Below are 12,991 nucleotides of genomic sequence, written 5' to 3' on the forward strand. Positions count from 1 at the left end.
AACAAGATGTCTACTTTTCAGGGTGATTGTTGGGTTTAAAGAAAGATACTATTTGTAAAGTAGCTGATACCTGATAGATCCTATCATTATGTATAAAGTTATTTATATAGGTTTCAGGGATTTGTGCACATGGCAGCACTGTTTCAGAACCCACAATATTTTGAGATTTCTGCTCATCACATGGTTTGCTTTATTCAGTAAACATTAATTGATCCTCTGTTAAATACTGAGCACTGCACTAATACACTAGGATCCAAAAACCATGAAACAACTTGCCTCACAGGTCTGTAAATACGGCTTGTCCATTTTATTAAAAGCCACAGTCAGAACTGTTCCGAAACAGTTTCATCACCCATAGTGTTCAAGGGTAAGGCTTTGTGATTTTGTTTTCTTGCTGCTATTTAATGAATCCTGAAATAGTTTTTGTTACCTAAAATAAAATTAGATAGAGTTTAATTAACTTAGAATAAAATTTAATATAAAGCAGCTCTAATACAAATAATTTCTAAGGGAATTTTATTGCTAACAAACCAAAGTAACAGTATCATGAGGCAGTTTCGCTTAGGAAGCTAGATGACACAATGGAACATGAGCTCGGCTTTGGTGTATTAATAATTGGCCTGACTCATCCAGGTACTGGAGGATAGGCTGTTATCAAACATCATGGGAAGTTCTCTTAAGTTCTCTTAAGTGTGCTGGAAGAGAGCTTCTTTAAGAGGAAAACCAGTTTATTTTATAGTTGAATGTTTGTAAAAGGAACTGTCTGCCAGCTTTTCCATTTTATCCATGTTCTAAAGATTGTTCTAGCTCTGACACCGTTGTAAGCCCCTTGAATACAAACACCTAATCCTCAGGTTTTATTATGTCAACTCTCATTTCTAAGGCCTACCTACTGAATTTCTACTTTATTGAGGGAGTATAATAGTTATGCAGTAAATATGAACGTTGTAATTTTATAATATCCTCAGATCCAGTAAGAGATTCTCCTGTAATAAGAAAGCACCATTCAAAATCAAATGTTCTGTTTTTTGGGGTTGATTTCCTTTATTATATAGTGGTTTGTTTTTATTTTCCTAATCCATTGAATAAACAAATACAGCTTGGAACAGACAAAATAAAAAAAAAAATTCTTGCAGTATTGACTATAAAATTATCCAAATTGTTTCACTGGTTAAATTTCCTAATTTCTTTGATTTAAAAATACATATGCAAAGAAGTAATGGCAATACAATTTAGTAACCTTAGTCACCATTTCAGTATTGCTTCACCATCTTTTTTGTATATATATATTTTTTGGAGTTCGATTTGCCAACATATAGCATAACACCCAGTGCTCATCTCACCAAGTGCCCCACTCAGTGCCTGTCACCCAGTCACCCCATCTCCCTACCCACCTCCCCTTCCACTACCTCTTGTTCATTTCCCAGAGTTAGGAGTCTCTCATATTCTGTCACCTTCTCTGATATTCCCACTCATTTTCTCTCCTTTCCCCTATAATCCCTTTCACTATTTTTTATATTTCCTGAATGAATGAGACCATATAATGTTGGTCCTTCACCATTTTTTTTTTTTCCACATTTGAGTTCATAGTTCTCTCACTGTCTTACCGGGGTTTCACATTTAATTATATCCATTCTATAACTGGATAAACTAGAATTATTTGTAATTCTTTTTGGAACAGTCGTACAGCCATATATTGAATTCATTTATGGGCAAACACAAAAAATTAAATGTCAAGTCTAGAGTGGCTTTCTCATAACCCTTCTCTATTAATGTCTTAAAAAATCACCAAATACTCTTATTTCAGATCATGATGAGGTCAAGCTGGAGTGTTAAATCTGACCTCTATGTGTTCTATAAGGGATTGCTCAGTCCTGTTACAATCCAGTAGTTTAAGTATAGATTTTCTGGCAGTCATTTGCCTATATTTATAATGTGCTTAGATGGAACAGTAAAACAAATGTGCCTTTTACTATTTGAATGGGGTTATTGTAGAGATAGAAGAAGAAGCCATAAACAAGGGTGCAACATTTCCTTTATCCCCAAAACACAAATAGTTATATTGAGGCCTGGAACATATTTACTTCAGTATTTTTTAATAAGAGAAAGAATATAAGTTTTCTATGTTCAAAATAAATTTGACCTCAGTACATAACAACTGATATATTCTAAGAAGTACCTCTCTCTGCCCTGCTTCCCTTTGGAGCAGCCCTTTGTCATATCCCTTTAATTCATATAATTGAATTATTTTAAAAATTAAAACAAACTGACATTTTCTCTTACCTGCTTCTTGAAGTTTTGTTTTCAAATTGCTAAAAATCAATTATATCCTTAATTGATTGCCTGTGGTTTTCTGTGGTAAAACTTAAAATACAAAACGTATTTTACCTAAGTGTATTAATTTAAAATTTTATAGTTCAAAAATAATTCCGTGTAACTCTTCCTTAACTGCTTTTAAAATATAATCATTGTTATGATTAAATATTTAATTATCTATCCCACACTGCTTTTAAATCATTGATATAAATGTTCACATGATAACTTGGTGCTGAAATTTCCAATTAGTGCCTTTTTTTTACTTTGGTTATTTTTGGCCATTCATATTCAGACTTACATGATAATTAAAACCCACTTTTGTTTTTGTATTTTGCCTGGAATTTGGAAAAGTTTACTAAATTAGAAAAGAATGATGTCTTCTTTCATCAAGAAAACAATGCATTTTAATTTTCCCTATCCATTTTTGGGGTTAGTGTTTCATTTGTAAGGAATACTTTGGCTGGTAGATTATTATAATTTATAGATTAATGAAAGAAAATTAAGTTTTTATAAAATAATGTTAGACACAATCCCTACCTTCATGGTGTTTATAGTAGCCACTTAGTGATTAGATTAAGAAAGTAAATATACCCAACGGCATTGAGATGTTCTATAGCCAACATATATGAGTTATATTCCAACTCATATATGAAAAAATTAAAATATAATCATGTTGCAACATTCAATAAATTCTTAAGCATAGGTAGTTAGCACAATCCCTACCTTCATGATGTTTATAGTAGCCACTTAGTGATTAGATTAAGAAAGTAAATATACCCAACGGCATTGAGATGTTCTATAGCCAACATATATGAGTTATATTCCAACTCATATATGAAAAAATTAAAATATAATCATGTTGCAACCTTCAATAAATTCTTAAGCATAGGTAGTTAGCATCAATTGCTGCTAATATAAAAAAGAAAGACAATCAGATATTATATACTTCTTGATGGAAGCACTCAGCACTACCAAGAGTCATGCCAAAGGAATGGAGCCCAAATTGTATTCACCTACTGATTTTCAGAAAAACAGAAGACAGGAACAAATTGAAATATACTATTGAACATGCAGTTTGCAAATTTTGGACTGTAGAAAACTACAGAATATAGAAAAAACTTGGGTTTTTCAACATAAATTTTAACAGAAATATAGATTAAGAGAGTTATAGGATATCAAAAAATTTATAAAGGGCTGGACTAAATTTTAGCATCAAGGGATACACCTTTGACTGATAAAGCTATGAAAAATGCAAGGAAATGATTACTGTAAAAGTCCATAACAGTTCCTTTTGGGAGGAAGAAGGAGATTGCAGTTGGTATGGAGTATATTGGATTGGGAGATTTTGTTGGGGAGTGGGGCACAGTTCTGGCTAAGTTTTACTGTTTGACTCTATAGTGGTTAAAAGGTTCTTACAGTTAAGTAATTCATTAAGCCATATATCTGTTTGGGTGCTTTTCTATACCTCTAGTAGACAATAAAAACATTGTTTTGAAAAGGTATTTCCAAAAAAGGGAGGGAACAGAGGCAAGGGAGATTTGAGCTTACATGAGAAATGTTGAGATGCTGAGGCATGTTTAAACTCCTCGATATTTATATAATATCCCTGTATTGTTTAACTTTCTCAGTTGTAAAATACAACAACAAGAAATCCACAGGGTTCCCATTACCTACTGAAAAAAATCAAACTCTTTAATATGGAGCTTCTTATCTGGGGACCCCATTTCACTTACATATATCATGTGTTGCCATTATCTGCTAGGCTCTATCAGATGGAGTCAGATAAATATCCTCATTATTCTTTGAACATGCGGTATTCCTTTTATGCTTTCATGTCTTTGGGATTCTATTCCCCTGAAATAGTACTATTTTTCCTTCAAAACTCAGTTTAAAGGTTACTTTCTCTATGAACTCTTCTTTTCCCCAGGCAGAATTATTTCTGTTTTGTCTGTGTTCCCATATCATTGTGTACGTACTTTGGTTTAAATTCTGGCAATATTATCAGTCTACATGACTCTCCCTAGACTAGAGCTCTTCAATAAATATATTTTCTTGGGCAATACTTGGGGAATACTTGGCATATGAATAAATGAATGAATGAATGGAGACAGGACTTGAGTGGCTTCAAAGATACTTTGCCTAAGGAAGCCACTGGGTGCAGGGGAAAGATGTAGATATTGCAGTCAACTATGTACAAGTGACAAAACCACAAGACTCCTAAAGCTTGTCCCACATGTCACTATGTTAAGTTGAACTCTATGTACTAATGCGTCTTCTGTGTTCTCATATCTTATGTTTTATTCTGTTTGAGTTCTTCAATAAGCATGGCATTTTTTTCTTAGTCTGTATGTGTTGGGTCTCTACTGACTGTTTTGTAGTACTTGATCCATCAGTAAGGGAGTAGTCATAGCTCTTATAGAGATTATAATACAATTCAAACTCCGGCTTCCTGAAGTCCTAACAATGTTTCTTGATAAAATATTGGTCAAGAAACAAAATGGGAAGTAATAAATAAAATCCTATTAGTAGGTCCTATTAATATCACTATTTTAAGCTAATGAGATGGCAGAGACATTGAGAATTTAAGTAGCTTGCTCAGGTCACACAACTATAAGCAAAGAAAGCATTACCTGAATTTAGGCAGCAGCCTGCTTTTGCTACACTCAGTACAATCACTAAATAAATAGTAGTTATCATTATTGTGATAGAGAAGAGGAATGTTATATCTAACAGTAGGAATACAAAAAACTGGAAGGCCTTTCTCAGATGGATCTGGAATCAAGTATGTCTTTTTTAGTCTACTTTAGCAGGATAAGTAAATTAGTCCCAGTTATAGGAAAAACAGATTAGAGACATTGTCAAAAATGAATTCAATACAAACTACTTGAGCTCAGCACAGGAAAATTTTCAGTTTCTTCTTTGTGTTTTTAATGTTCCCTGAAGGTTAATTACACAAGCTTCTCTTTTAAGATACCGAACACATCTACTACTCGAAAAATAAATGGCAGAGGTGACTGAGTCTATGCATAGCTTTGACCTTTGGCTCACTTCATTTATATTTGGGATCAGAAACTGATATTACATTATTTATGCCTGTTGTTGCAACTGGATATTAAGTCAGCATTTTAAATGTTTTAAAATACTGATGTTTCTTTATAAATGTGCTTTCCTCTAAAAAATTAAATGTAATGGTCTTCAATTTCCAAATCAGTTAATTAGTAAGATTCTTCTTTGCAAATGAGGAAATTAAAGAATGGCATTCTGCACTTTTAAATAATATATAAAAATGAGGATAATTGTATATTATATTTTAGAAATGTCCTAGAATTTTTTAAAGAAAAGGATTATTTACTGTATGTATTTCCATTTTTTATTTATTTTATCCTGAAAAGAGCAAAATGAGTCAAATAATTTGTTCTTTATATGTCAGCACACCATTTCAATTTTTGGCATATTTTGTGTAATTGTAAGTATTTTAGGAATTTTTTTCTTAATTTCTCTTTAGATGACATTTTGGCACACATTAGGAAGAAAATTTCCTTATTAGTTTCTTGCAATTCTATGTCATGACTCAGTTGTATATAGGAGAAGATATTCAATGATTATTGTATCAGTGAAGTCTAATACTATGGGGCTAAGATTTATACATGGCAACCTTTGAAAATGACTAGAAGGTTAGCATTTTAAAATTTCTTTCTCTAAGAGAAAAACAAATGAAGAGACATTGTTTGAATAATGTATGAGCTACAAAAAGCAAGTAATGGATAAAGATCTAGGTAAAAAAACATTTGGAAAATGAGAAATTATTTCTATAAGAGCTATCAAGTCTGAAGAACAATTGTATTTGGGTATTTCATAGTTACAAAAAACATTAAACTGTTGAAGTAAACTAGTTGTACTGTAGAGACTAAAATATAAAAGAAAAATCTCAATTTAAGAAAAATATTCCAATGTTTTTGCTCCAAATAAGAACAAAACCATATTAAATATTTCTCTGGCTCTGTCATTTTTTTTCCAAAGAATAAAATAGTTCTCTTTCTTGTGGCCACTGGGGCTTCCCATTTGTAATCATTCTAATAAAATACTTCAAATGGTTTTCATTATTTAAAATTCTCATCATTTAATCTTCAAAAAACCCAGAGCAGAGAAAATATTTTGTTTTTATAGTTTCATATTTTTTTATCCATTCATTTACTTGTCATGTACTAACATAGTAATAGCTATCATTAATTCATCACTTACTGTGTACCAGAGTGTTTCAAGTGTTTTACATATATAAACTCCCTACAATCCAACATAATTGTTTCTAGTTTTATAGGGAAGCAACTAAGGTATAGAGAGGTGAAGTAATTTGTTCATGGTCACACGCTAATGAATGGCAGAGCCTAGCTTTGAACCCTGTGCTGTAGCTCTCCAGAGCTGGCCTTTTTTTTATTTATTTATTTTTATTTTTTTTATTTTTTATTGGTGTTCAATTTACTAACATACAGAATAACCCCCAGTGCCCGTCACCCATTCACTCCCACCCCCCGCCCTTCTCCCCTTCCACCACCCCTAGTTCGTTTCCCAGAGTTAGCAGTCTTTACGTTCTGTCTCCCTTTCTGATATTTCCCACACATTTCTTCTCCCTTCCCTTATATTCCCTTTCACTATTATTTATATTCCCCAAATGAATGAGAACATATAATGTTTGTCCTTCACCGACTGACTTACTTCACTCAGCATAATACCCTCCAGTTCCATCCACGTTGAAGCAAATGGTGGGTATTTGTCATTTCTAATAGCTGAGTAATATTCCATTGTACAGAGCTGGCCTTTTTAAACACTCTTCTGCTCTTTTGATATGGGAGCTATAGAATTCAATTAAAACTTGTGGTGTTATGGGAGAGAGAGAATAAAACGTGGAAACAACTACTTGTTTGTCCAAACATTTACTGAGTGTTCATTCTGTTTCAGACACTGCGCTAGGTACTTAGTGGTAAACTAGACATATCTCATCTTTAGTCTCATAGAACTTACAGTTTAACTTTGAAGCTGCCCATTAAATAAGCAATAATACTGTGAAACAAATGTTTGATAGAGGAAGCACAGAAATCCATAGAAACCTCTCCCAGGAGTGAAGCAAGGTTTCTCAGAGGCAGTGGTGATTAAGCTGAGATCTAACAAATCAATCGACTTGTCTGCCTTAGTGTTGAGTCTGTCTAATCTAAATCCTAGGCTCTTTCCCCTAAAAACGTAAATAAAATTAGGAACAAGAGGCTATAATATCAGATATAATATGATTTTAAAAGTATAGGAGTGTAGATAGGTCTACTAGTAAATTTGAAAGACTTTGTAATTGATAATATTATATTGAAATATATATTGTCAATGGGATAAATAAACAATTTCTCAAAAAAGCAAATACCTACCTGCAAGGGTCTGTGAGTTCTTTAAAATTTTTTAAAAATGGGTAATTCTTATGCAATACAAATTTTCTGAACCTCATTTATAAAGATGCATAGCTTCCAATTTATTTTATGAAACAACATCTTGATTAAAAACTTGATAGAGGACAAAAATGAATATGAATGCAAAAATGCTAAAGAAAACAGTAGCTAACCAAACTGAATAAGATTAAAAGGAATTACTTATCACAACCAAGTACAGTTGATATCATGAATGTAAGGATGATTTAATAATTATAAATATCTTAGTATGGTTCATTGATATGTCCAGTTATCTAAAGGGGATTTGATAAATTCCAAGATTCATTATGATAAATAATCTTTAAAGACTTTATTTTTTTTCTTTCTTTAAAGACTTTAAAGGTACTTTGATGATATAATACAGGAATGTATGTTTGGCTTAATATAAGATTAATATGCTTTATAAATTAATAGATTAAAGAAGAAAAATTTGATTACCTTAATAGATGGAAGAAATGCATTCAGTACAATTCAACATCTTCTCACATATAAAAAAATTTTGATCAAAAGAAAGGAACTGCCTGATTAACACAAAAACAAAAGCCATACAGTCAATATTACACTTAAATGGAGACATGTTGGAAGCATTCTCCTTAAAATCAGAAATAAGATCAGAATATCTTCTTTTACCATCATCAACACTGATTAGAGGTATATAAGGAAAATAAAAGAAAGAAAAATACAAGGAATGAAAGGGAAACAAAAGCATCATTAGTCCCAGATATAAGAGTATGAAGACAACATCCCAAATATATAAAATTAATGAGACCTTACATATATTTTTGAACACAATTTAAGAAAAATCAATTGAATTTTTGTGTCCTGTTACAGAACGTAGAAAATGTAATTTTCAAAAAGATGTTATTTATAACAGCATCAAAAATATCAAGTGCCTTAGCATATAATCAATATGTGAGTGCTGTAAGTGGCCCTACCTTTGCCATAAGAGCTCTAGAAGCTGCTGGGTTGTTAAGGTCAATTCCTTCGTATAGTTTCAGCCTCATTTCCTAATCTCTGCAGGTATCCATTATCTACAGGGCTAAGAGGAGCCCAATCCTGTTAACCAGATGAGCAAGGGCCTGTGATGGTATTTAGACAGAAGAGGTCATGGAGATGAGGCCGGGCAAGGATACAAAGAGAAATCTGGAGTAGAGAATTCACTAAAAAGGATCAAGAGAGCCAAGTGCTCTCATTTGCCATGTGAGCCTCGTCAAGACCTTATTCTCTTTAGTAACTGTTCTATAAAATCAGAACAAGACTTACCTCACATTATTGCTGGAAGAAGAAAATGAAGTAATATATGTGAAAGTACCATACACAGGATCTTGTACTTAATATTCTGTTAGCAAATCTTTATTTTTTTTCCTGAACAAGATACAGTCCCTAGCTTCCAGAAGATGACTATCCTCACCTGCTGAGTTGTAATAACAGCAACAGCAGCAGTACTTAAGGGGCATTCACCCAATACACTGCAGTCTATTGAAATAGGTGCCAGCATCATCTTCATTTTACAAATGAGCCCACAGGGAGTTGTTCCTGTAAGCATCTGTCAAATTGTCTACACCAGTGGCAGAGAAAGACATTAGCAATAATCATAAGAGAGTAGCACTCATTGATCAATCCAGTGCCAACTCACTGTATTGTCAGCTCCATTGGCTGCCGGTTCACTGTAGTCCTTATTTGTTGCTTTTTTAAAATTTAATAATTCATACCTTTAAAAGTCAGTGTGTACTTGTAGTAAGACATGGCCCATTCTTCAGCTTCTTCATGGCCTTTTCTCATGGGCAGAAGTATGTATACACTCTTCTATCCTCAAACCCTTTTATTTAGGACACATTTTTGAGTTACTAAACTTCTATTGTAGGAACAAACCAGGTGATTGTTTTAAAAAGGTAAATATGTAAAATAGTGCCTGTCAAACATATATTATCTACCATTATCATCACCATATCACTCTTGTTCTCAAGATCATAGTTCTTTTCCCAATAGGGGAGTTGTGGCAAGCATCAAGAGTAAGAAAAATATAATTTCCAAGTAACACATTTCATGAGTCCACTCAGACTTGGCAGGTTCCCATGTACTTATATTCCATTGGTCAAATATGCCAGGCACAAAGAAGTGTTCAATAAATGTCAGAAAGTATTGTTTTACAGGTGAATAAATAAGATTTGCGGAAATTAAGTCTAAGGTTATATAATTAGCATTTGGCAGTACCACATTCACATACAAGTCAATAAAGCTTTTTTATTCTAGATCTTTTATTTATTCTGCCTCCAAACAACCGATGATCAATGAGTAAAATTTTAGTTAAATGGAAAATTCACATTTCTAACCTTCCTTATTTTTGTAGAACTTCATACTTTTTCCAGAAGGAATAGACCAGGATAGAACTTTGCACTAGAGGCATCTAAGTAACTTGTGAGCCTTGTCAGATGTGGAAGAGATGTGGACTTAGATATGGAAGACTTACAAGCAGCAGGAAGAATTAATGAAGACAAACTTAATTATTCCAATTCAATGATGATTTATCCAACAGTCTAGAAAAGGACTTTTACTGTATCTGAAAAGTTTAGGATTCTCTCTTTTAAAAAAAAAATTATTTATTTATTCATGAGAGACACAGAAAGAGAGGCAGCAGAGACCTAGGCAGAGGGAGAAGCAGGCTCCATGCAGGGAGCCTGATGTGGGACTTGATCCCGGGACCGTGGGATCATGCCCTGAGCCAAAGGCAGATGCTCAACCGCTGAGCCACCCAGGCATCCCTATCTTTTATTTTTTAAAGATTTTTATTTATTTATTCATGAGAGACACACAGAGAGAAAGAGAGAGAGAGGGATAGAGAGAGAGAGTCAGAGACACAGGCAGAGGGAGAAGAGGGTCCTTGCAGGGAGCCCGATGTGGGACTTGATCCTGGGACTTCAGGATCACGCCCTAGGCCGAAGGCAGGCACTAAACCACTGAGCCACCCTGGGATCCCATGATTCTCTTTATGCTAATATGTTTTTAGCAATTTTAATTCTATAGCTAACCCTTAGATATGTAAGTTTATAATTTGTTCCCTAGTTAAAATAAACAGATCTTAAAGTCTAAAAGAACAATGTGGCTCTGTATGAGCCACAACTTATAGTTTCCATTTTAAAAACACTTGGTTTTGCATTTTTGAAAGTTTTATAACATGCCAATATAGTGTTATATTTTATCTTGGTAGATTAAAAGTATTTTTAATTTATAAATTTACATTTATAAAAAGTTCTTAGGATTAACTGAGGCTGATCTTACTGAGCCTAATCATAAATGTTTTTTAAAAATTATTAATATAGGGGAATATTCTCATGGTTTATGTTAATTTTAGAAACATGTATTTTTATTGACTAATTTAGATTAATTACTGGCTAGGAATAATTCTTTATATGTAAAAAATAACCTGCTTAAAATTGTTTCCTACAGAATTCTATAAATCTGAGGAGTAAGCTTTAAAAAAGTCATCAGAGGAAAGGAATTTGTAGAAATAAAACTGGAAACATCCAGAATCTTGATGGTGTGCTAAACCAGATGTTAACTGGAGCTCGACCAAAACCTAAAGTAAGTAGCTTTATTACAGAATATTCTGGGTGGAGTGTCATGTCACATTCACACAGCAAAGTCAGCACCATATTTGCACATTCTCTATTACTTTTTTTTTTTAAATTTAGCATTGAAGTTACCTGTTTTTCATTATAACATGATTTGTAATAAATATATATATATAATTAATATTTATAAAATTGGAAAAAATGTGGGCAGTGATTTTGTTAAGGTAAATGGTTAGTTTGTTGTCAAATGTAGAGCCATAGCAGAGGATTATATGCACTTCAGCTAGTTCCTTTGTTATTAGTGAGAATTCTTGCTGCAAGTGAAAATACCCTTGAACTATTTTTATAAAAGTCTTCCCTATTGGGATGGGCCATATCCCACTACAGTTCCAGAAATGAGGTATCAGAAATGAAGTATCACATTGGGGAACACATCTATGAGACATCAGCTACAAATATTAACTGCACTTTATATAATTGTCTTTGTGCTACAAAGCTAATACCCAGGGATTTTTTGTTGTTGTATTTTTTGGTATATTTTTAATAAGGAAAAACCAACCAGGCTTTCTTAAAGATATTTTACAACTTTTATAACTTTTTTTTCCAAATCTCTATAATTTTATCCACTTTTTAAATTGAATCTGAAAGTATATCTTCATAAATTCTGACTAGTATTGGATGTAGAGGGATGTCAATAATAACTTGTAAGATTTTGTACAGTTGCATATGGTTCTTGATTTTACGATGCTTTGGCTGTTACAATGTTAAAAAAGACAATAATAATTGCCAATAAATATGAAGGACAAACATTATGTGTCTTCCTGACAGAGAACAATAGAAACTTGCTAAATTACCTCAAAGGATGATTTAAGAGATTGCTTATATAGGGATGGTTCAGGTTAAAGGGAAGCCAACTCTAAGATGGTTGCCCAGCAAGATTTTTGTCCTTCAAGGGGGAATGCAGCTATAACCAAAGTACAGCATGACAGAGAAAAGGCACGGAGAGTAAAGACCCATCTCTCTCTCCATCCCAATTTCTAATCCCAATTTCTAACGTCCTCTGGGACCTTCCATTTGTTGCTCTCATCAGGAAATTCAGAGGGAAGGATAGTCAATTTAGAAATTGTGCCCCACAGGCAAGATGGTAAAAAGCAGAGAATAGTTTTAGAGGGTCAAATAAAAAGTATTGAGCATGCATTAAAATAAAAATATCATGGCAGCTACCATTATTAAATATTCAATATGTTCTGGGCATAGTGCTAAGCCTTCACACACATTACCTATTTAATTCATACAACAACTCTGCAACATGGACATAATTACTTCTGTTTTTTAAAGATTTATTTATTTGAGAGAGAGAGAGAGAGAACACGTGTATGCTTGCACACATGTGAAGGATTCGTGTGAAGGGGATGCAGAGAGAGAGAAAAACCCAGGGAGACTCCATACTGAGCAAGGAGCCCAATGTTGTGGCTCTATCTCACAATCCCAATATCAGACCTGAGCCAAAACCAAGAATTGGGCACTTAAACTGACTGTACCACCTAGGCACCTCTCCATTTTTTTAAGAAGAGAAACCTGACCTTCAAAACAATATTATAAAGTTAGTGAGATAGGTATTAATGTTATTCTGAT

General features: G+C 33.2%; 1 protein-coding gene across 13 annotated transcripts in view; it reads left to right on the top strand.

Moving 5' to 3' along the window:
* Positions 1 to 12,991, top strand: part of STARD13 (StAR related lipid transfer domain containing 13) — a 511,253-nt gene that overhangs the window by 123,208 nt on the left and 375,054 nt on the right. For 9 of the 13 annotated variants that reach the window (XM_035718334.2, XM_049101343.1, XM_035718326.2 and 6 more), the window contains one exon: positions 11,232 to 11,366. In XM_035718334.2, coding sequence (XP_035574227.2) covers positions 11,337 to 11,366 — 30 coding nt within the window. In that variant the 5' untranslated portion in view covers positions 11,232 to 11,336. Of the gene's footprint in view, positions 1 to 8,804; positions 8,985 to 11,231; positions 11,367 to 12,991 lie in introns of those variants that run through there. The other 4 variants (XM_035718325.2, XM_035718328.2, XM_035718339.2 and 1 more) reach the window with 2 other exon arrangements.

Source organism: Canis lupus, chromosome 25 (assembly GCF_003254725.2).
Source record: "Canis lupus dingo isolate Sandy chromosome 25, ASM325472v2, whole genome shotgun sequence".
NCBI lineage: Eukaryota > Metazoa > Chordata > Mammalia > Carnivora > Canidae > Canis > Canis lupus.